This window comes from Epinephelus lanceolatus, chromosome 23 (genome assembly GCF_041903045.1).
Source record: "Epinephelus lanceolatus isolate andai-2023 chromosome 23, ASM4190304v1, whole genome shotgun sequence".
NCBI classification, from domain to species: domain Eukaryota; kingdom Metazoa; phylum Chordata; class Actinopteri; order Perciformes; family Serranidae; genus Epinephelus; species Epinephelus lanceolatus.
Window position 1 is genome coordinate 26,787,274 of NC_135756.1, and position 25,146 is coordinate 26,812,419.

Genomic DNA, 25,146 nt, shown 5'->3' on the forward strand with positions numbered 1-25,146 from the left:
CAACAGCCCGTTATCTAAAAAAAAAAAAAAAAAACACATTTAACCAATACCTGCCCAGCACTCAGCTGTAAATTATCAAAATTAGCAACTAGCTAATGAAGAAAATGGAGCATTTAGCAGCTAAAGAGACAGATATTTCCTTCAGCATCTGGTGGAGACCAAAAACAAGGTAAAAGGAGAGTGAGTGCTGGACTTTCATTCATCAGGCATCCAGAAACACAACTCCAAATGAATGCTAATAATGCTCCATGTATGCTGCATGTGTAAAAAGGCAATTATTTTCTAACAGGTACAAGTTCGCATATCAACTTTACAAGGCGATAATATGTCATTGTTTAAAACTTATTGTGCTGCCAAAAAAATCATCACTAGAAAAAATATATATTCATAGTAACAAACATTGCTGTATATTCAGATACAGAAAGCTAGCAGTAATTGCAACAAAGTGTCTGATATGGTACGTGTTGTTAGAAAGCTTATCTCTTTCTTATAATTTTTTTCTTGGCGAATCTAATCATCAAATCAAAAATCAAACTGCAGGATTTCTGGGTATCACAGTTACAATGTTTTCAGTATCATTGCACAGTGATGTATCCTCGATTTTCGACTTCTAGCTATTACTAAATCCTGATTTCCACTCTGCTCTACTCTCCTCTTTCAGTTCACCTCAATCCATCACTCATCTTTTTCTCCTTGTTTTCTTCTTTTTTTCCCCTGGGCAATCAATATTCCAGCAACTTCCCTCCCCTCTCTGACTCTTTCTCTTCTCCTTCCTCCTCCCACTCTCCTCCATTCTCCCTGCCTCTGCCACCTTCCTCCCTTCCCTCCCTCATCTTTCTCTCCTCTCTCAGTTCAGTTCAGTAAGGTGTGCCGTCAAGTCCAGTAGAGTTCGTGCTTGTTTTTTTTTTACTCTCAAGATGTCCTGGAATCAAGTCTTAGTGGTCTCTTTAGTGACCACCCTCCTCATCCTGACCTGTAAGTACCTCTGGGTGGGTGGGAGAAAGGTTGAGACAGGGTTTTATTTTTTTGTTTTTTTAATTATACATCCTCAGGGGAGATAAGCAGCACAGTTTTGAGGGTATAAAGCACTTACATGTGTGGTCCTCCTTTCATGTGGGGGAAAACAAATATTGGTATTTTGTTGCTTCAGTGTGACCTAAGACCTTTTTTTGGCATCAGAACTTGAATCTGTCAAAATTAATTTGTAAGTTCCACAGTTATTTTCAAATTTCAGCTTTATAATAAAAAACCATTTGTATAGTCTGATTCAGGGGCAATAGGTATCAATGTGAATCAATCTTTAAAACTTTTGTAAAAGTTGCAAAAGTCAATGTCTTCAATAAAAGCTGATTAAATTGGCTGTCATATTTGCATCAAAGCTTTAAGTCATGTTTTTACTGGAGTACACGCAAGTCAGGAAAGTAAGCCCTCTTCGGTTGACGATACAAGCCAAGAGGAGGAGACCAAAAAAAAGCTGTACGTTTGCCCGGAGATGTCCAATAGTTCTCCAAAGAACAGTCTGAACTCAAGAACACCAGCTTATTTTCCACTACGGGACATGTGTCCAGAGGACAGCTATGACTCAGACCAATCAGTGAACAACAGGGCGTGGTAAAGTTAATGACGACAATAAGCAACACTAATTTGAATCAAGCTTTGCCAGACCACGGTGAGTATAGTGAAATTTGGTAGAAGGCTGTGCAAGGCAAGACATCTTACAATTATTATCTATTATGAAAAATTATTCATTCATCTTCTAACCGCTTCATCCTCTTGAGGGTCGCAGGGGGGCTGGAGCCTATCCCAGCTGACATCGGGCGGGTACAGGGTACACCCTGGACAGGTCGCCAGACTATCGCAGGGCTGACACATAGAGACAGACAACCATTCACGCTCACATTCACACCTACGGACAATTTAGAGTTACCAATTAACCTAGTCCCCAATGTCTATGTATGCATGTCTTTGGACTGTGGGAGGAAGCCGGAGAGCCCGGAGAGAACCCACGCTGACACGGGGAGAACATGCAAACTCCGCACAGAAGGGATCCTACGCCCGGGATCGAACCGGCAACCCTCTTGCTGTGAGGCGAGAGTGCTAACCACCACACCACCGTGCCGCCCATGAAAAATTATATTTATGGATATTCTAATCCTGTTTCAATGTGCCAAACTGATAATTTGTAATGGGACAAAAACGACCCACGCAATCTTCTGTATATTGGCAGCGATGGAGGTCTGCCTGTGAAATCAATCTTGTGTGACGCAATTTCTCTTCCCTATATTTTCTCCTACATGTATTTTTGTTTGCTGTTTCTTTTGTATTATCTTTGAGATGTGATTTTTAACAGTAAACTGAAGCAGTAGCACCATGTACAGGACAATTTAAGTACTTTTTTCCACAGACAAACAGGCTAAATTAAGAAGTAGGAGGCTTTCTCTAGACATTTGGGTTTATTCCAGATACATGAGGTTTTCATTGTTCACTTTATCATTTGGATACAGAAATAAGCAAGTGTTTGAATTTTTTTATTGAGATATGTTTCTATAAATGTTGACATGCATTTCTTTAATAATATTGTTATAAAACTGGCCCTATAGACAGGAACTTATTATTTCACCTTTTCCTCAGTTTCCAGTGTGGTGGAAAGTGCGGCAGTGCGGGACAGCTCAAAGGAAGACGATCCTAAAGGTGATACCTGTTTAACCCTTTTTACTATTTCACATTATCTTGCTCCACATTTCCTCCGTATGTGACCTTTACCTTCTGACTTCTGACTTTTAGGGGCACCACGGCAGGTGTTCATGCCCGAGTCAGATGCCACCAACTTTTTCAAACGCCGTAGTCGGCGCTCAACCCGATACTATGAGCTCCAAGGTAAGAGCTTCAATATTTGCTTTTTATTTGGCTACCTTAAGGCAAAGATATGAGTAGTTGGCAGGGCTGCCCATCATCTCACTGGCAGATAAACAGCTGGATCAAGAGTAAAGTGTTTTTTCTGACTATAGGGGTAGGTGAGTTATATTTATTTAAATTTGGTGTTACATGTGGTTGATGTGGCCACACTGTGGACAGTCTTAAATATGGCATGTTTGGCCTTCCATACTGAAAGCACTGTATGTGAGGTGTGTAGGAGTGTTGGTTTATTGGTTTGTAGTTGGACTCTGAGGATTATATGGTTTGAGGTTTTGACTGCTAGCTGTGAAAGTTCAAGAGAGTAGTAAGTAAAACAGAGTAATGGAAAACTCAAGCAGGTGTTCGATACAGTAGCAGCTCTTTAATCTGACACACACGCGTGCACACACACAGACATATACAGGCAGGCTGGAGGCTGCAGAAGGAGGCACAGGGTAGTATGGAGCAGGCTCTCTCTTGCGCTCCGTTTCTCTGTACAATAAGCTCATTCTTCCACTGCCAGCATCAGTGCGATACACAACGCCAACACACCTCAGACCACATGAACAAACACACGGATGTGTTCCAGTGTTTCCGAATACAGGAAGTTATCATCATACTTTATCACCAAAATAACTTTTCAAAAAATCATAACAGGATTTTTGTCTTCCTTTGGCTTTGAGATGAAAGCATAAAAATGCCCAGATTTGCAAAAATCCTGCTGACAGCAGTGATGTTCATCTTTTCGGTAAAGTAAGTCCTTGTTAATACATCTCTTTTATGGTGGAAAACCCATCAGAGAAGTCCTCCAGGGACAGGCTGTGGGTCATTTCACCTTGCCCAGCAATCAGAGCACCAGACTGGGACTTGGCTCTGGACAACCAGGCCCACATTCTTGGGAAAAAATAAAACACTTAAAAAAGGGCTGATTATTTCCCTTGCCAACACAGTTCATAAGAAGTGAAGGGGGCAGCTGAGTGAGTGTTTTAAGGGACTGTTTTTTTTTTTTTTTGCCAGAAAGGTATGCACAGGTTGTTTAGGCACTCAGGGCAATTGTGAGAAATGCTTGTATGATCGTTTTCACCTAATTTAGTCCAAGAAAATAGACATTCTCTCCCTGCTGCATTGCTCCATTATTTAAAAGGCAGCACTCAAATTGGGTAAATGCAATATTTCCAACAGATGTTGGATGATTGCGCAACCAACTGTGACTTCAGTGCAGTTTTCTAATAGCAATGGTTGTTATTTCCACGTCTTATACATCTCCTTTAGCTTATGATCTTATCTGAGGTCAAGGAGAAGTGGTTAGGAAAGACAAAGGGATATTATTTTATTGACGTTGGAAAAGTTAACGTTTTTGTTGTTATTCTTCTAATCACTTTAGCACCTGTGTTCAATATTAGAGGGCTAAATGCTCATGAGGAAATAAAAAACTCTATCATGGGAGGATTTTATGTCAGATCCTGCCTCTGTTCAGTTCTTACCAAAGTAAATAACGCCAATAATCTAACCCTCAGCTAAGAAAGGATCCCAGAAGGAGCTGATCATATTTAATTTTGGAAACTGTGATGAATTTGCAGCATCAAAGAGAACAGAACAGGTAGTTTTACACATGGAGTTAGTGTGAAGATGGGTGTGTGCCATGTTTCCTACAGTACACTTAAGCCCCAAGTAACTGGCCTATTTGGAGGGAAAATACGTTTGCAGAGTGGATACAGGTCTGTGTTTACATGAAATGTTGTGATGTAATCCCAACACAAGCTTGTTGTGATTCAAGTACTTAAAGAAAAACTCAGACAGCTTAGTAATGTCTAATGCATACAGTGGCTGCCGTGTGCCGGCATGGGTGGGGGTGTTTGGTTTTGCAAACTGAGGGTGCAGGACGGAAGTGTGGGTGTTTACACACATTTCTAATACATTACAGTAAGTCGAAGGGGTGACCCACATGTATTTGTTTTAACACCTAACTAGACCCAGCGTACAATATTATGTAAATCTAACTGTGTAAACATGAGGAACTTATTCAAACTTGGCTTATCAGAGTTTAAGAAGTTTGATTCTGTTAAAGGTTTTCCAGTGTTCTCAAGGTTAACAAGACTCAGGGAGGCTGTAGGCACAGCAATGCTTTGAGCTAAATGCTAACATTAGCATGCTAACATGCTCACAATGACAATGCTAACATGCTGATGTTAAGCAGTAATAACGTTGAAGGGAAAGTTCACAGTTCTGGGTTGGGAGATAGTTACTGCCTCGAGCAAGGGATTTCAAGTATCTCAGGGTCTTGTTCACGAGTTAAGGTATAATGGAGCATGAGGTGGATCGGCGGTTTGGCGCTAGACCGTCATGGTGAAGAGGGAGCTGAGCCAGAAGGCAAAGCTTTTGATTTATTCATCCATCCACGTCCCTACCCTCACCTATGGTCACGAGCTCTGGGTAGTGGCCGAAAGAATGAGATTGTGGATACAAGTGGCCGAAATGAGTTTCCTCTGTGGGGTGGCTGGGCTCAGCCTTAGAGATAGGGTAAGGAGCTCGGACATCCGGAGGGAGCTCGGAGTAGAGCCGCTGCTCCTTCGCTTCGAAAAAGGGTCAGTCAACTGGCCTGGGAACGCCTCGGGGTCCCCCAGGAGGAGCTGGAAAGCATTGCTGGGGAGAGGGACGTCTGGGGTGCTTTGCTCTGCCTGCTGTCCCCGTGATCTGGCACCAGAAAAAAATTGGCAAGGGCTCATTGGAGCCAATAGGTTTTCCTTTCTGGGGACCATGAATATCTGTAGAACATTTTAAAATATCTAGTAGATGTTGAGATTTTCAGGACAAGTGAATCTTTCAACCTTCTGGTAAGGCTAGAGCAAAGGTAAGGAAATCACCAAAGTCATTAGGGTTAGGGGACCCATCCTCTGGAACCATGACTGCAAAGGTTTATTCATCACATAGCTGTTGCGATATTTCAGTTCGGACCAAAATGGTACACCGACCTTCATCTATCAGTATCAGTATTCTTTCCTTTCCTCTCTCCACAGCCGAGCAGAGGGTAAAGATTGCTGCAAACGAACGATGGAGGGAATACAATGAGGAGCAGGTGGATGAGCACCACACCTACACCAGGGAGCTGCATGAAGGTGAGACCTGGATGCAGCTGCTTTCAGTTCCATGTTAAATGCTTTCCTCTTGAGTCCACTTTCTCTCAAACTGAATCATCAAAATGCATAATTGACAAAACGGCAGACAGACAAACAAAAGAAGAAATTAATTCCAACTTATGTGAAATAATAGAGAAATATCCCTCCATCAAACCCTAACTTTTACCCCTTTCACAGAGGACTGAAAATACATTTAACATCTTGTGTTTCACAGAAACATTTTGTTCCAAGACACTAAATTAAGCATAAAGATAAAGCACAGAGGCTCTGTATCAGTAAACACATCCTTGTGAAAAACCTAAGATTTACTTGAATGCCAGTCGTCACGAGAGGACTCGCTAGAGAGAACACATGAAGGGGAAACAGAGTTTGGGTCTTGAATGAATCTCTCGGCACCCACGAGCCTCTGGACCACAGCGGAGTGCCTGAGACTCCACACCAAATCAAAGTGTCAATTTGTGGTCGACCCCAAGCTGACAATCTTCCCTGTGGTTGTCTGTCTGGCGTGATATAGTTGCAGTGACAGTTTCTAAACTAAGAACTGCTAACCATAAAGATGTGAGTGGGTTTTATATGTAAGATACACAGTGTTTTTGGTGGTTTGGGACAATGAGATGTTATAGGAAAACAAAAAGGTCCCCAACCAGGCCACACAACACACTACGGTTTTGTAGAAACTGGCTGATTGGTCATAAAGTAAAGATGACAAAACTCAAATTTTTCACATTTCTAGATTGTTGGCTGACTCTATGCTTTATGTACATGATGTCAGTACAATTGGCAGAACAAGGGGATGAACATAAATCTCCTGAGATTAGTTTATATTGATATATATTCGTAGCAGTTCATTTACAGTGGAACCAAACACAAATTTGTTAGCTGAATCCTGTAAATTAGTGTTAATATTGAATTTTATGTAGCTATGGCTGCTTTGCTGCATTCTAAGTTGGTTTCACCAAATGGGAGATATAGTTGACAGAAATTTAGAAAATTAAAATGTGCAGAATGTGTCTCATTGTCTTGCTGGGATAAACAGGGACGTCCTTGAAAAGACGTCATCTGGATGGCGGCATATGTTGCTCCAAAACCTGGATGTACCTGTCAGCATTCATGGTGCACTGCTGTCACAGATGTGCAAGTTACCCATGATGCAATGGGCACTAACACACCTCCATACCATCACAGATGCTGGCTTACTCGGTTTATCTGTGAAATAATCAGTAGGATAATGATAGGGTATGATTTGTATCAGATTCAAACTTAGACACCAATATAATTTCATCTTGCACGTGTGGACTAGGAACCACTTTGTCAGTGAAATTACAACTTTGAATTTACCCTCTGTATGAAATGTTATGTAAATAAAGTTGCCTTGCTTTGAATACCATTCATGCAAAACTTAATATTAGAAATTTTTTTATTGGCAGTGAAATTTGGGCACAAGACTAAAAAGAACTGCTCTCATCAAATATGACTTAGTTTCCTTCGTTCGTACTGAAGAGGCATTAAGAAGAATGGGATCATTCACAAACATAACATCACAAACAGCTAGCTAAATGCTAACAGTTTGGAGCACTACCATTAGCCGTAATAAGTACAAACTTCTTTTTTTTTTTTTTTTTTAGCAAGAATTGTTTGCCCTTGTTCTTACATACATTTTATTTAAACACTGACATATTATAAACTTGTAAAGCTGATATGGCGAACGTGTCAGCAAAGAGCTGCCTCTACAAATCCAGCAGGCACGAAACAACATTAGCATGTTAGCTAATCGAGTTTCTTATCTTTGCCTGTTTTGGTAACTCCTCAGGGAAATATTTGCCTCTTTAGGTGCTAAATGCTCCACCATGTTCACTAGCTAGTCACTAATTGGGTCTCTCTGCAAGCTCCTCTGAAATGCAAAGTCCGGTGATAATTCTCACTACTATCCACCCCTGCTATACAGTCATGATTCTTTGGTAACAGTAAAATGTTAATCATCGCCACTTTCACTTTTTTATCCACAGAGCAAACTGAGAGATCAAGAGAGACGCACGAGCAGTATCGAGAGTATCAGTACGACGGCCTCTATCCTCGCTACTACTGGTTCCACTGAGCGCACTGTGTCGCATGGAGGGCCGGGCTACAGCACCTCTCGTTGATGCAGTGCTAATACTGCCATCACCTGTAGCTACCAAAGGCAGCCATGTTTATATTTCTACTTTAAAGCTACAAGAAAAAGGTTTTCTATGCTTTTTATTTTTTATGAAAACCTAAATTGTGCAATATGTTTCCACATCAAACTGTATAATGTATTACAAGTGCAGTTTTTGTATTGTAAGCTAAACTTCTACTACTATCATATTTAATGGAGGCTATATGTTTTGCATGCTTCTTTACTGCCTCTACTACATGTACATATAAGCTACACAGAGTGTCCTTTATATCAGCCTGTGGTATTAGCAGCAATATATCAACTCAGTACATTAACAGCTGACTTTGATTATCGCTTTATTTTTGCAAAGAACCTGACTTTATGTCTTTAAGTCAAAATGACAAATAAAGATGAGTTTCCTGATTCCCAGACCTCTGATGTGTTTTAACTCACTGCTTGCACCGTCTGGTATTTGGAGTATTTAACGGGAGGGAGGCACAGTGGAATAAAAGAGAATATGAGGTGAGCTGCAGAAGTCATCAGGCGGAGATGAATTCCACATTCCTGAGTGGAAATATTAGACACAAACTGGGCAAAGAAGAGACAGAGGAGGTGGAGAGAAGGAAACATAGTAGCAGTAGAATAATAAGCACAAATTAAACCCTTAAAAACAATGGGCCTTCTTTAAATATGCATCATTGTTCCAACATTCCCCAGTTTACCTTTCAACAACCCAGCAGCCTTGGCCAGTGTGGCTGGATGTGACCCAAATGAACACCTGATCATTCAGATGTGGCTTTTATGGAAGCCTAGAATGGCCATTATTGCAATTTGTATGCAGTTACTTTAAGATCACAGATTAATTATCTTTGAATACCAAAGTTTTTTTCTTGTGATAACAAAAGGGTAACAAAATAGTCACGAGAAAATAACTTTTGTTTTAAGATAAAGGGATAATTATACTGTGGTCAAGTGAGGTGTTATTTGTGTTATTATCCCAAATCAAGACAAGTTGTTTTCTTGTGACAAATCAAGAAGATATGCTTTGTTATCTTGAAATAATTAACTTGTGATCTTGAGATAATGGCCTTAAAAAATAACTGCAAGCATGGCCTTTCTTGGCTTCCGTAGATTTAGATGTGTATCATGATAACCACATCCCTTTACTTAAACTCAGTGTGTCTTGAACGTGCTTCTCATTGTATGGGTGGATAAATTATAATGCTGCTGTTGCATGGTATGATTTCTAAACTTAGATGCAGGTTTGACTGCAGAAAGAAGTCCTCAGATTCTGAAAGGAAAAAAACTGCACCTACCATTGATGATTTAAGACTGTTGAATTTTTTTTTTTTTTTTTTTTAGTCCTCTGTCCAGACAGTAGCTGCTGGAAACCTAGTTGTGCACACAAAGAAACAATCATCAAACACATGCAGTAAATAAAAAAACAATAGCAATCAAGTTTATGATTACATATTGTTGCCAACATGTTTGAGGCAGGATTTTTTTTTGTCAATTTGCTATAGATTGAAAGGTAAATATAGCATAAAGCTAAACAACATAGGTTACCTACCTTTAATAAAATGCCCATTCTTACTCAGATCACATTTCCACATTGTGACACCCTCTTCAGATTTTCTGTTGATCCAATTTGAACTACTTACGCAGTATACCTAGAAGTGGAGCTATTTTCTTTCAGCTGTAGAAGATATCATTCCTCATCCAACCACAACCCAGTACTTTATTGTAAACACATGGAGTGATGGAGTATCATATTTTGTATATGCTGACTGGATGACTGATGTTTTTTATACTGTATATTGAAGGCAAGAAATATTTAAAAAGAAAAAGCTGAAGTTGGGTTTGTGTTTAAGCTTGTATCTAAAAGGACAGGCCTTTTGCACAGCAGACATTTTGGCTCATCACAGTAGGAAAAGCACAGCTGTTACTAATAACATTAATAGTGGCTCTGTGTTTCCCAGTAAGCTGTCACACAATATCAGGACCCTGATCTAAAGCAGCTTAATGGAATTGAGTCATCATTGATTTTATTATTTACACCTGTGCTTTTCCGTCTGTGACATGTCTTCAGTAAAATAAATCACTATTAGACCAACAGTCAGGAAACCATTCATTACTATTCCGTCAAATAACATAGAAATGAGTTCAACATTATATGATTCCATACTTTCCAGATCCGTCCCAGGTCCTGTGCTCAGCTTTTCAGAAACACACATTTGACATGAAATGTTGCAAATTATTTCTTTAATCATCTTATTTCCAGCATATTAGCAATTTAACCAGACATTCAAATCACATAATGAATAATGACAACACAACATCAAACTTTAAAAACATAATTCATACAAATATAAAAATGCTACTAAAGATCCTGTCCTGGTGCCATCACTTCAGGCTGTTGAGGAACTTGCAGTGCTCCTCTCCTCGAGGCAGGAGAAGCTCTCCGGCGATCTTCGGCCCCTTTTTCTCCTGCAATAAAACATATAAAGCGACATCAGGTTTGTTTTCTTTCACGATAATATGAGAGGTAATCTGTGAGTCAGAGAGAGATTTTACCTTCAGCATCCCATCACGCTCCCATTTAAACAGACCACAGTTACTGAAATGGTAAAACAACGTTAGTCATAATGCAGATGTAGCCCTGAAAAAACCATTAAAGGAACAAGAAAGAGACAACAGCAATTTGAGGGACATTAAGATCCTTACGTGCAGTGTTTGTTCGGCAGTCTGTCTAGAGCGATGGCTCTCTGTCCACAAGGACATTTGAAGAAACGTTTCATGGCGTCATGCCACCGCAGATTGTGATTCTCTTCCACACAGCGATCCGCCGGCTTGAAGTAGGTATAATTACACTGGAAGCAAAGGAACATGGGAAATGTGAGCTTACTTTGCTTACTTCTAACTTAAAACTATGGTCACAGTCAATACATTGTCCCTTTAAGAAAAAAAAAATCTCCCATCCAACTTTATTCTAGCTGGCATACACAGAGCGCACAACTACACACAACAAAATGTCATGACTTATCCAAAACTTTCAAGGATTTTACTAATTCCATGACTTTTCCAGGCCTGGAAAACAAGATTAAGGTATTCTATGACCTTTCCAGATTTTCCATGACTGTATGAATCCTGCATATCTGAACCAAATGGCTGTACATTTAACTCAGTACCTTTTTACAGGTAACAGCACGACACTTCATCTCTCTGATGCCCTTCATCTTCTCCTCCATCTGCTCCTTCTTCACCAGAGGATCAAAGTATTTCTCCTGCAGTTGGTACTCCGCCTGAGAGCGAGGAGAATCACATGAAATGTTTTACAATATTTTAATTAGAAATCAAGCTGGCTTTGTGGAAATCGGATCTACTTTGTGCAACAGCAGTAAATCAAAATACGTTTTAATTGTTGAATGGAATAAAGTGCCACTTGTCTTACCGCCTGTAGTGCAGCCCCATGGCGCGATTTGGCGTTAAGGATCTTTTGAAACTCCTCCGACTGGATGTAAAGTTGCTGATCCCGCTTCTTCTTCTGGGCTGGTTCGTCATCCTCATTACTGCACGATTCACCTGCACAGAAAGTAAAAGTAAGGGGTTAACAATCAACAGTAAAGCCATTTTATATATGACTTAATTTGAATGCAGAATTCTACATTTTACTAATTAAATCCAGTGCCAAAATTTCTTCACATTTATCAGAGAGCTGCCAGATCTGTTTTAACTAAATGATTTTATTGAGCTGCTGCCAAGTCAAATATCTACAATCAGTTAGGTTTATATTGTGCTTCAGCAGAGATGAGATATACAGCAGTTTTGTACCATTTGGTGATGTCAGATTCTTCTCAACTCGGGCGCTGATCTCACTGTCGTTACTCCTCTTTCTCTTCACGGCGTTGGGGTCTTCCTTTTCAAGCCCCGCCCCTTTGGCTCTCAGCTTCTTCAGAGCAGCCAGCTTGGCAGCTGACAGGCTGAGAGCGCTGGGGGCGGGTGCCTGCGGTGGGCTGTTCTCAAAGAACAGGATGTCGTCCCCCTCAGAGAAGCCTCGGCCCAGGGTGGGAGTGTGAGGGGCCGCGGGGCTTCGGGTGGCCTTGGGGACCTCGGAAGCAGCTTTTGGGGACATGAGACCATTCTGGCCCAGTGAGGAGGAGGACGACGACAACCTGGGACTTGGCCCAGCTGAGCTCTGCAGCACCCTCTTCTGGATCTCGTCTGCCCTCCGCCAACGGTTCTGCCGAAACTCCTGCTGGATCTGTTTCTGCTGTTTCAGCAGGTCCGAGGCTGAGAAAGACTGAACTGGAGCTGCACCTTTGGAGACTGAAGATGGTTAACAGGTTAAATTCACAGCTCTTTAACAGAACATCGCTCTGAGATCCAAATTAACATCTCTCTCTCTCTCTCTCTCTCTTTTTTTTTTTTTACCGTCCTTTGTACTGGACATTTTGTGATCTTTTAATCTCAGAAAGAAAACTTTGTAACAGTAAGGGTTGGTTGATTGCTGGTATTGTCACTTTATATCAGATCACCTGGGTTGATTTATGAGCAGCACTTGTACTGTAAATATTGGTGTCTTGTACTCCAAGGAGAGAAAGGGCATTTAAAAAAAAAGAAAAGTCATTCATTCATTCTTAGCCAGAGTAGTGAGAGGCACAGAAATATTTCCAGGCTGTGTACCTGATTGGCTCCCCTTTGCCAAGTGCTGCTTCAGCTGTAGCGCTCCGGGTGTTGGCGCTGACAGGAGGCTCTTAAACTCATCTGAACAACCGGAAACTTCACCGGACTGCAAGGCTGGAAAATAAAAACACATACAAAGAAAAAATTATTTGTTTTGTAGTTTGTCTTTACAGTCACTGTCAAGATTATAACTAAAACATCTACATTGACTACAAGCTGACATCAGCTCATAACAGATTTATTTATATAGTCATCGGCTCCTGGCAAGACACTGCAAGTGTTAACATTACATACACTGCTACATGTAGCCACATGCTAACATCAGGGAAACATGTCATCTTGGTTGCAGATGTTGCTAATTTCTCCTCGATTTCTGGTAACATTCCTGCTGGAACATTACAATACATGTCCGGTTGTGTTCAGAAGCTTCTATTGGTGATTTTTAATGGCAGAAAGGGCTGCTATATTTCACAACTTTGATGATTTCTGATCCATTCATGAATTTATTAACATATGATTGTACCCCAAAATGTCCCTAAGGTTTAGTTTTAGAACATCTTCTCTGTATATATTTAAGGAATAGTATCCTTATATTTTATTTATTTATTTAATTAATTATGTTTTGGTCTTGGTTTTTGTTCTTTGCCTTGTTTTTTGGAACTGCTCCTGCTCTGTAATTTGAGCATCTGTTAATAAAAACAAATCTTTGCAAAAAAAAAAGAAAAAAAAAAAAAGAAAAGAAAGTGCCGCTATACACGTTAGTAGCTGGGGACAAGTACACAACTACAACTATGTAGCTACATGCTAACATCAGGGACACATGTAATCTTGGTTGCTGATGTTGTAAATTTCACTGATTTCAGATCGTATTCCTGCGGGAACATGTCCACATGCCACACTTGGTTTACAAGCTTTTACTGGGAATTTTTCACAGTAGGAAGTGCCACTCATTGCTGTTACAGTCATTCCCCCAGCTGCAATAACAGTGCAGAGACACTGATATACAGAAGACCTGGAAATGCAGACCAATCAGGGCAGACTGGGCTTTTTCAGGAGGGGCTTAAAGAGACAGGCTGACAATGGAGCATCTCAGACAGAGGGTGAATACAAGTCTTTTTACATGTTTTGGAAGAAACCTTAAATGCAAGCATAAACCTGCAAATGAGCAAAATAGGTTCCCTTTAATTGGAGGCGATGTAACCCAACAGGACCTCAAAGCACAGAAAAGTGTATTACAGACAGACTTTTTTAGCTGTGAAACCCTAAAACATTTTAACATTTGTTTTAAAATACAACTAGACAAAATCAGGTTAACTGACAGTCATGCGTTCTTCAGAAAGAGGCTCTCAGTCCTTACCTAGCCTCTTGGCCTGATTGATATGCTGAGCTGAGCCTTTCACAAACAGCTTGTCCAGAGTCCTCTGGGCAGGTTTGTTCGGTTTGGACGTTGATCTGCAACACACAGTCCTGTTAGTGAAAATGTCAGGCAGCTCAGATTCTGCCCAGTCCCACACTGTGTTCCTGGCTTTATAAATTGCAGTATGTCTGCATAAATTGACTTCAACACACACTGTAAAAGTGCAAATAGAATTTCAGTCATAATCCAAATTGGACAGGGCGCTGACCTCGGTATGCATTATTGTCTAACATCGGCTGCAAATCTCACATTGTACATATTACTGCATTAAATATTATCTGCACTGATCAGATACTGTGCATTTAAGGGACAATGTATAGAAAACTTGCAGTGAAACCCACATTTCCAACAATAAACAATGAGACGACAGCCTCCAACATCACTCACAATGATGCGGCACAGGCAGGTGAAGACACACCGCCGTAGTAGAAGCCGTCCTGACACAGCCGCTCTCTCAGGCTGCCACGTTTCCCCTTCAACTTGTTGGGAGCTTTTCCAGAAAACGCCGACTGCAGCTCGGCCCTCTTGGAGCTCATCTGCTTATACTGGGCCTTAACGTGATACTGGCAATACTGGCATTCATACTGTAAACAAACACAACCACACAAAGACAAGTCACCTGTATTAGGATTATTAATGAAAGGAAGAAAACACCGATGTGAAATTCCCAGTATGGATTATACATGTAAGGAAATCTGAGAGTGAATGTGCAGAAATGTATGATGGGAGAAGATGGACCCACCAGGTTGACCATCTGAGAGCAGGGGTCTCCGTTCTTCTTCATGGCCTTACAGGTGCCGTAGTCCTGAGCTTCACCCATCAGCAACACCTTCTGCGGGTGATCCACCGTCAGGCTCACCTGCACATGTTCAACACAGGGTTATATTTTCTGCAAGGGGAATCAGCTTACAGTGGTAACGAGATGAGCATCAAAAAACAGACAATAAATCCAGTGACATCACTTGAGGATCAGTGTCAGAAATTAGCAAGGGCCATGGGCCATTTGGCCCGCAATTTATCCAAGAATGCCCCCAAAAGCCATGTTCCGGGGGCCAAAATTGCCCCCAGGTTTTCGAAACAACTATATGTATTTATATTTTTAACAGTATTACAATCTGACATTAAAGTATAATTTTATTGTCATTAAATTAATTTACCGTCACGTCTACAACTCATTTTCCAGACATAATCAACGAGATTGCACTGATTACGTGAGAGTAATCTGACAGAGAAGGGGAGGGGGCTTTGCTGTACCATAAGTTTAAATTAACCATTTCTTGGGTGATCTGTGTCTACACAATGACAAATTAATGAAAAATTAAGGTAGAATGAATGTTAAATTTTAAATTAACTTACTTCCAGGATTGCATCTAAGGAATTTATAGTAATTTGGCCTTTTTAACAGTAAAAGTAACTGTAATGTGGTGAAACATTAGTACTGCTATCAGTAGATTAATGGTTAAATCATCACATTTAAACTGGTTATAGTTTAAATTACAGGAAATCTGAGTGATATTTTGCAACCATACCTTTATGTAACCCATTATTTATTTCATTTATAGTGGTTTCTACTGAAGAGTGAAGACACTGTCTTAGTTGGGTTTGCTTTTCATGTGCTTATTGTTAGAACATAATTACAATTTTTTGATGGAACCCAAACATTTTGAAAATGCCCCCATTTTTTAGACCGTGGGGGCCAAAATTGCCCCCAAAATATTTTGTTAATTTCATACCCTGTTGAGGATGTTTATCAGACTTCACACTAGGGCATTAACAGAAAAGCCGATTTGTCGACGTCAGTGGCACAAGTCGACACCCCCCAGGAGGAGTCGACAAGTCGTGTGTTTTTTCCTTCTCTCTCTCTGTGTGTGCTTGTGTACGGAATGCAATCGCTGCCTCTGATTGGCTTACACTGATACTTAAGCGGAGCAGACTCCGCAGTCATTCGGGCTTTCATAGTTGAGCGCACTTCCGCGTTGTAGTTTCCTGTAAAGATGTCTGTGAAAAATCCCCGCGATGTGAAAAATACATGCCGAGCAGTCACTGGTGTGCGGAGCGGAGTCCGCACGGTCGTAAAATCTGAGCTTTGCGCGCACAGGCCTTGCGGACGTCCGCTTTGAGTCCGCACGGACCTCAGCAGAGTCCGTTCTGCCCGAGTATGTTCGGGCCTTGACAGACACACATCACATGTGTGGAGATACTTCACTTTCCTCCACCGTGTCAATGTGATGACGTCATCAAATGACTTGTCGACTCGACTTCGATTTTATTGACAGATAAGTCGACCTGAAAAAAATTGTTAATGCCCTACTTCACACAGCTCCCTCTGGAGTCACAAAAGGCTTTACATAACTTTTTTCACATATACTGTAATACTCCCAGACATCTGCAAACAGACTGATGTGTAAAATCAGTGGAGTTCCTCTTTAATGGACAAATAGTCCAAATGCCCAGCTTGTCCAGAGTTTCCACCTGAACCGGCTGACAAACTGGTACCAGCAGCTAAGTTTTACTTTGTAACACAAACATCCAGTTAACAGTTAAAGAAACTTTGACAAGCTATTAAAAAGCTGCCTACAGTGCTAACTAAGCAATTAAAAATTATACAAAATCTAAATTTGTGTTATGAATGAGAGCTCTTTATATTACAAACATCACCTGATACAGCACGGCATGATTTACTTCATTCATAGAGTAAGTTCTGTGTCCAAACCGTGACTGCAGTGCAGATCAATTCTCCTTCCTTCTGTTTTCTGAGATTAGAGGCTCTGAACTGAACAGCCCTATGTGGGTGGTAAGGGTGTGAGGGTGCGTGTGTGTGTGTGGTGTGCGGTTGGGAACAGCTTGGCTTTCCTCGCCACATTCCTCTCTTAACGTCTCTGTTTGTCATGCAACGCCGACACTGGCAACCTTACTGGCAATTTTCACCAACACCACCGATCCGTTTTCTGCTTTAATTGGCTGACGCTTCAGTTGCCAAACCAGTCAGTGACAAAAAAAATCTCGAAACCAATTAAGTTAAACATAATTAAAACAAAGTTATCACTTTCCTTCAGTGAATAGCTGTTCATTTTCAGGAGTAATGAGCTAACACTCATACGCAATTTTCTTTCTGACCCAGTTTTCTGTCACCTGGTTTAAACTTTGAACCCCTCTGCTCTTATGACATCTACGCAGAGTCCATCTGTTTGTAAAATCAGTGGTGTTTGAGATGTTGCATGTCAGAAAATAATCTCCTGGTTGTATTATTTCTACCTTTGTCCATAATAATGTATATATTTTTATGCTTTTACGGTGACATATTGTAATTACCATAAAATCAGCAAAATCAATTAATCTACTTCAATAATGTTAAATTCAGATTCTGGCAGATGGTAATTATGATGATGAATTTATCCACATTATGATGTGACATCTGATTGGCAGGAGTGACTTGAGGCTTTTGACACTGACAAAACACATCTGATGTAAATGTAATAAACTGTAAAATGACTGCAACAACATCAACATAATGAGGAAACATTGGTTTCTGCAGTAACAACACTTGGTTTTCTATCATACATGCATTATACACAGGTCAAACTGTCCACTCACCCCGTCATATCCATCTTTCTGCTTCATGGGGTTCGGGTTGAGGAGTCCGATGACGGTGCCCGGCTCCGTCTTCCAGTGCTCTTTGTGGACTTCGCCGAACAGCAGCAGGGACACAAACACTTCCAGGTTATGGAGGTCATTCAGCTTCCAGATGCTGAAGGTTTTGCCCTGTGGAGAGGAAGCCCTCAGTCAATAATGTGACAGAACGCACTGTTTCTGAAACATTTTAAGATTTGCTTGATGAATTTCAGTGTTGTGTCCAATGACAAAAATCACTTTGATTTCCCATGAGTCAAGATTTTACGTTACCACCTGAGGAAAGTCTGTTACTGAACTACACTTGTTATAAATCATTCCACCTATGATATATCGCCTCTATTCATTAAGAGATATGTCTGTATGGAATGGAAACAAAACTATAACTCTCATGTGAAACAAGAACAGTCAAGACATGTTGCAGGGGCTTTAGTACCTGAAAAAATCTTGGAGAAACAGCAAACATGACATTGTATGCTATGGAAAAGGAATATAAACTACGGCAAAACATTTTTGATTTATTAAACAGGCAGGAGAAATCTATTTGTCCATTCCAAACTAGACTTCAGAGATGGCGGGTGTAAATGTAGACCTACACTGCTGCTGCTTTGTGGTGTGACCTTGCTGACCAGCACAGCGAAGGTCACCCAGTCGCTGTCCTCCAGTTTCTCCCGAGCCATTCGCTCCGGCACCTGCGACAGACGGATCAGGCGGCGGTCGGCCATCTTGCGGTCCATTTCGCTGGAGGAAACGCGTGGTTTTCTGAAATGGAAAAGATTCAGACTGAAACACTTTGTTTGTGTGTATGAGACCCAAATTCAGGATTTAGCTGCTGATTTCTAATAAAAAGCCTGTGTTTCTATCGCCTCAGCATCCTTACCTGAGTCGCAGTCCTGAATATTTCTCAACACCCACATCTTTAGGAAGGGCAGGAAGAGAAGAGGGTTTAGGCTGCGCAGCTGGTGCAGGACTGCTCTGAGAGGCTGACGGTGAACGCAGAGGTTTGTAGACCTTGCTGGTGCTCTCTACTGGCTGGAAGGAGCTGGCAATCTTTATCTCCACCAGTGGCCCTCTGTCTTCTAAGGAGGAAACAGTGAAAAAAATACATTTATATAAATGCACAAGTAGCATTTTTGTACAAACAAAATTCTCTCAGTAACTGTGGTTTATGTAAATAAACTGCATAAGGGTGTAAGTGTTACCCGGCGATGTGCTGGCTTTGGGATTGTGAGCTACCCTGGGTTTGCGTTTGAAGGAGTCAGCATTGTTCAGCTGGTCAAAAAAGTCAGAGGACTCCTGGAGCTTCAGACCTCCTCCTGTGACTGGAGCGGATGAAGATGTTGCGGCTGTCAGAAGTCAAGGGAACAGACGCACTATCAGCTTTTGTTGCTGCTGCAGTTATGTGCACGTATTTGTGTCCTCATCAATTTATTCTGTACTTTATGTCTAAAATAAAACAGCACAAGTGGCCATTGGACTTCAGGACTTGTAAACCTCTGTGGCTGGTGAACAACACAATGTTTACCTGCTTGTGTCTTGGTATTCTGTGTGGTAGAGGCTGGTTTTGCCTGGGTCAGTTTGGAGGTCGGCTGTCGAGGGGGTGTCGGTTTGGGGGTCATTGGTTTGGGACCAGCCGAGCTCCCTGCAGTCGTGACTGGAGTGGAGGATGATGTGGAAGCTTTCTGACTTGCTTCCAGCTGCTGCTGTAACCGCTGCATCTGCTCCTGCATGCGCCTCAGCTGGTCTGAAGGAAGAAAGCTCCATTAGTAAACATCATCAAGAAGAAGAAGAGGATTAGAGGACGGACCACAGCGGCACAAACCTTGTAAATCCTCTTTGGAGCTGTCCAGGCTCCCACAGGCTTCTCCACCACTTCCTTTTCTTTTAGTGTCTTTCTCTTCATTTTCAATGTCGTCCACATCTCCAAAGAGATCAGACAGTGCGTCCTCTGCCTTTGCATCTCGACCTTCCTCCTCAAGGCCCTCTTTGTACTCTTCCCCCTCATCACTGTCGCCATCAAAGAGGTCGTCCAAGTCATCTGCCTTTTCCTGATTGCCTTGTTCTTCTCCGACTCCCTCGCTCTCAGCCAGTAGCGATGTCAAAATGTCCAAACCATCCAGACCATCCAGACCATCATCACCTGGACAAAGGAGACATAAATTGACTTGTGTTTTGACCTATTCATAAAGATGTACTTTAATGTGTTTTAAATCTCATGATACCTACTGTCCATTTTAGAGATGTTACTGGTGGTGCTGATTTCAGATGACCTGACGACCTACAAGAAGGCAGACACTTGAGATTATTCTGTGGAGTGAAGGAAAGACTAATTTGGCAGCTCTTATTAAAAAAAAAACGTAAATTGCAGACTTAAGAAAATAAGGAAATACAAGAGTTTGAAATAAATTTAATGCTTTAAATATTTCACTGACAGTAAGATTTGTAGTAAAGCTGACACACAGTTAAGGAGTGTTTTTTTTACTGTATAATTCGGGGTCAGCTCACCTACATCACTTATCTGCCCTCTCTTACCTGCTGCTACAATTTGCCTATTTTCTATTTAATCTCATCTTGCATAATGTTGTATCAGGGCTCAATGAAAGTTTCATCAGTACATTTTGTTGCACTTTTGCTGTTTTATTTGCAGTTTTTCAGTTTGATGTTTTATTCAAGTGAGCATTTTTTGGACTCTTTTTAAGTTTTCAAAGTTAAACACACAGTAGTATAAACGTGAAAACAGAATATCTGATCCAAAATATAGAAAATATTCAACCAGTCAAAAATCAAAATCAAAAATACTGCAATGTGAGTTGTCATACATGTATAGAAAAAGACACAAGTTTGCAAAATATAATATTTACACATAAAATGTATCATTCTATTCAAAACAATTCAAACAAAAAAAAAAAAAGAAAATAAATAAAAGAAAATAAAATAAAGGGGTGGTGGTGGGGGGACTGGGAGGATTTAGAAGGATGTCAGATTGACCATGTTATGTGTCATTTAAACTGGGCTTGTTAGGGGAGGAACTAAGTGCATCTTTTGCATCAACTGTGCATTTTTATGTCATGTTTATTGCACACTCCACTGTGTAATATCAAATTCTCTGATGCAAGTTTGAACATGGAGTTGTGTCATCTTGCACCTGTAAACTAAATCAAATGTTCTCCACATAGGCTAATTTTCCATTCAATGAGTATTACACTGTACAAAATAGAACAACGCTATACTATGGGGCTGGCCAATATATTGATATTGGGATATGGAACTAAATATTGTATTACATTTTAGATATTGTTTCTTTTTAATCCTAAGGCTTAATAGCATTTTTAGCTTAACTATATATATATATTTTTTTTATGTATGTGTGCTGTTGTGTGCAGGGATATGTGTGTATGTAAGCCCAACCACAAATGAAGATCCCTAATGGGAAAATAAAGTTCTCTTGACTTGACTTAACTTTTTCCCCTGGTTTTAAAGGCTGCATTACAGTAAAATGATTTTGATGAATTTTCTGAACTTATCAGACTGTTCTAGCTGTTCTATTATTGTTTACCCACTTAGTCATTATATCCACATTAATGCTGATTATTTATCAAAAATCTCATTGTGTGAACATTTTGTGAAAGCACCAATAAATCGAGCTGTTCACATTTCTCTCTTTCTGGCAGTAACGGCCCACAAGCCTCACCGCACTTTAGGGACTGTTCTTTACTTATGAAGGGACTTGTCAGAGGAGGAGGGAGGCTGGTTGATTCTTATTTTATTTATTTATTTTATTTTGATCCCCTCATGTTAATCACTTATTGGTGCTGTTTTTGAAGTATGAATAAGTCAGTAAGTAATTTATTCCATTGAAATATCATTGATGTATTATAGAGGAGTGATTTATCTTTTTATAAATGACAAAAGGCACATCTGCCTCATTTTCACTGTGGTATTGTGATACTACTCAGAACCATGATATTTTCATTGGTATCGTACAGTGTCAGAAATTAGCAAGGGCCACAGGCCAAATTTGGCCCGCAATTTATCCAAGAATGCCCCCAAAAGCCATGTTCTGGGGGCCAAAATTGCCCCCAAGTTTTCGAAACAACTATATGTATTTATATTTTTACCGGTATTACAATCTGACATTAAAGTATAATTTTATTTTCATTAAATTAATTTACCGTCCAGTCTACAACTCATTTTTTACATGAGAGTAATCTGACAGAGAAGCGGAGGGGGCTTTGCTGTACCATAAGTATAAATTAACCATTTCTTGGGTGATCTGTGTCTACACAATGACAAATTAATGAAAAATTAAGGTAGAATGAATGTTAAATTTTAAATTAACTTACTTCCAGGATGGCATCTAAGGAATTTATAGTAATTTGGCCTTTTTAACAATAAAAGTAACTGTAATGTGGTGAAACATTAGTACTGCTATCAGTAGATTAATGGTTAAATCATCACATTTAAACTGGTTATAGTTTAAATTACAGGAAATCTGAGTGATATTTTGCAACCATAACTTTATGTAACCTATTATTTGTTTCATTTATAGTGGTTTCTACTGAAGAGTGAAGACACTGTCTTAGTTGGTTTTGCTTTTCATGTGCTTATTGTTAGAACATAATTACAATTTTTTGATGGCCCCCAAACATTTTGAAAATGCCCCCATTTTTTAGACTGTGGGGGCCAAAATTGCTCCCAAAATATTTTGTTAATTTCATACCCTGCTGGAGGGGGTTCATCTGCAAAAACTAATGAAAAACTAAACAACAATATTCAGTATTCAGTACTCGGTATTCGGCCAAGCGTTTAATATTATTCGGCTTCGGCCACAAATTTTCATTTCGGTGCATCCCTAATCTGAGTACTGATATATCTCCCAGTCCTATTATAATATAATGGCCATTGTAAACTCCTGCCTTCAAATGACTCAAATTTGTTCAGTTAAATTACTGGTACAAGCTCTGTCTTGCTCACAGTTACAATTCAACTGTGACATGATGTAATGGGAAGTAATCTCACATTGTGAAAGCAACATAGACACAGTGTACAGTCTGTCGCGCAAAACCGCCCTGTGCAAGCTAAACACATTACCTGTCTATACTGGAAGGAATCTTTCAATTTATTTGAAAGAGATCAGAAAGGGTTAAGATCCAGTTAGAGCCTGAGGCAGTCTGTTTAGGAGAGGCCATAACCTCGCTCATAGGCCCCCTTTAAACTGACACAGTAGAAAATTAACATGATAAACCTGTGCGGAAGTCATAAATGTCAACATCTGAGGATATGAATGCCGCTCGTTTCCTCTGTGAATATCAAAACGTTTTTTTCTTTAAATATAGCTTTCCATTTATTTACTTATCTAACGTTACTCAAAGGTAATGAGACAGCCAACTCACCTCGGCTCCTTGTGTTACAGCTTTGTGTCCTTTGCTGGCTCTGGTACAACTTTGACGGATTTTACAATGACGTCCCACCTGTCAATATATTGTTTATTTTCCAATAAGTTTCTCTACGCAAAGCTTTGTACAAGTCACAAGTTATGTTTTATAAAAATGACACATCAATCCTGTACTCTTTACAACCTACATTCACAGCGAGGGAGAAAATCTAATCTGGCGCTAAACGAAGGACCCCGCTGTGTTGTCAAAGTCCTGCTGGCTGCCCAACCATCTGCCTGACTGAAAAAATACATTTCTGTATCGTAGGATGACGTTTCGACCCAAATACAAGAACAAAATTTCTTTTAAGTAACTATAATTATGAGATAAATATATATTGAGCGATATATCTTTGCTGATATTGATTTTGTTGCCATATTTTGCCAGGGGGAACCCAGGAGTCTAAACGGCGAGACAGCCACAGAGGCTCTGAGCCGTATCGTGTATTTCGCCCTGAGCTTTAGCTCCCAGGGACACATTCCTTTGTAGTGGCTGCAGCTCGCTTGGGTTTACAGACTGTGCTGTCAACCATGTCCAAACACAGACCACAACCTTGGCTGCACCGTTACAGACCTTTAACAATCTTAATAGCTGGGGTTAGTAACCTAGGAGGAAGTGTGCCTGCAAGACTATATTTAGGGTTAAAGCACAAGCTATTGCATGAAGATCTGTCCCTGATCTGGGGAACAAATTAAAGGTTCAGGGGGTGGAGCGACTTGTGGGAAGTTATTTATCTTGTGTGCTAATTATAATACCATCATTTAATAATATTATGTGTGCACAGGATTAAGAATATGACCTTTTGTGACTTTAGGGGCACCATAAACTTTTGCTTTATGCACACTACTGGAGTTTGAATAGGTCCTATAGTTATTGGATGATGGAGTATGTTTTTGTTTGTTGAAAAATGATACAATCTTGGTTCAAAAAACAAAAAAACAAAAAAGTTGGGTAGTGAATACCACCACTAGGAGTCACCAGTCACAAATTTATATCATGTTTAATATAGGGGTGTCAAATATACGGCCCATGGGCCAGAATTGGCCCGCCAGAGGGTCCAGTCTGGCCCACTGAATGACATAGCATACCTAATGTTGATGCACTTGTAGAGGCTAAGAGGTGCCAGGTTTCAGGAGCAAGTTAAACAGTTAGTAGCCTTCATGACCAGAATACAGCTCTCTGAAAAAATAAGAAATACTTATTGTGGTCATATTTTAAGATAGTGAACATTGTGCAAAGTATTGTCAATCAGCAGCTTAAGTAGCTTCCACTTTAGTTTGGTGTGTCGATGCCAGCATTTCTGCACAGGGGTGGAAATAAATGTAAAAATGCACATGTAACGACAGTGAGTAGTAGACTGACTGAGTGTGGAAAAACTCGGACATGTTAAAATTGCACTTATTTTTCTTAAGCCATCTTAGGCTGTTCATCATGTGGTTGTAAATGGATATTTTCCAGAATGTACAACAAAACAAAGGGACATTTTATAGGTGGTGCTATTTATAAGTTACTATACAATGGTTTTACTGGTCTTGCCCACTTGAGAAAAATTGGTCTTTATGCGGCCCATGAACTGAAATAAGTTTGTCACCCCGGCCTAAAACATACAAGTACACCAGTAGTATTTCTCCCTTTAAGAGGTAGAACAATCACACACCACAGCACCACATTATACTGTAACATACTATTTCCAAAACAAGGCTTTAAATCATATTTTTGATCTCTACTGCACACTGTGACAGGGCTACCTATTATAATGTTGGCACAAGTTGATATCCTTTAAGGCAGAGGGATGCCACATGCTTGTTTTTAAGA

The 25,146-nt window shown here is 40.3% G+C and overlaps 2 protein-coding genes across 2 annotated transcripts; one reads left to right on the plus strand and one right to left on the minus strand.

Moving 5' to 3' along the window:
• Positions 1-815: 815 nt before the first annotated feature.
• ucmaa (upper zone of growth plate and cartilage matrix associated a) lies at positions 816-8,589 on the plus strand. The gene is made up of 5 exons (XM_033615186.2): positions 816-975; positions 2,632-2,691; positions 2,785-2,877; positions 5,913-6,011; positions 8,039-8,589. The coding sequence occupies exons 1-5, from the start codon at positions 918-920 to the stop codon at positions 8,125-8,127; spliced, it is 399 nt and encodes a 132-aa protein (XP_033471077.1). The 5' UTR covers positions 816-917; the 3' UTR covers positions 8,128-8,589.
• Positions 8,590-10,411: 1,822 nt separating this feature from the next.
• Positions 10,412-24,819, minus strand: mcm10 (minichromosome maintenance 10 replication initiation factor). The gene is made up of 18 exons (XM_033614952.2): positions 23,290-24,819; positions 20,123-20,174; positions 19,719-20,036; positions 19,422-19,640; positions 19,099-19,242; positions 18,777-18,975; positions 18,493-18,658; positions 17,861-18,028; positions 15,009-15,125; positions 14,654-14,850; positions 14,207-14,301; positions 12,850-12,963; positions 11,998-12,492; positions 11,618-11,748; positions 11,355-11,468; positions 10,891-11,036; positions 10,741-10,783; positions 10,412-10,653 (listed from the first exon to the last, which is right to left on the minus strand). The coding sequence occupies exons 2-18, from the start codon at positions 20,127-20,129 to the stop codon at positions 10,570-10,572; spliced, it is 2,757 nt and encodes a 918-aa protein (XP_033470843.2). The 5' UTR covers positions 20,130-20,174; positions 23,290-24,819; the 3' UTR covers positions 10,412-10,569.
• Between the last annotated feature and the right edge of the window lie 327 nt (positions 24,820-25,146).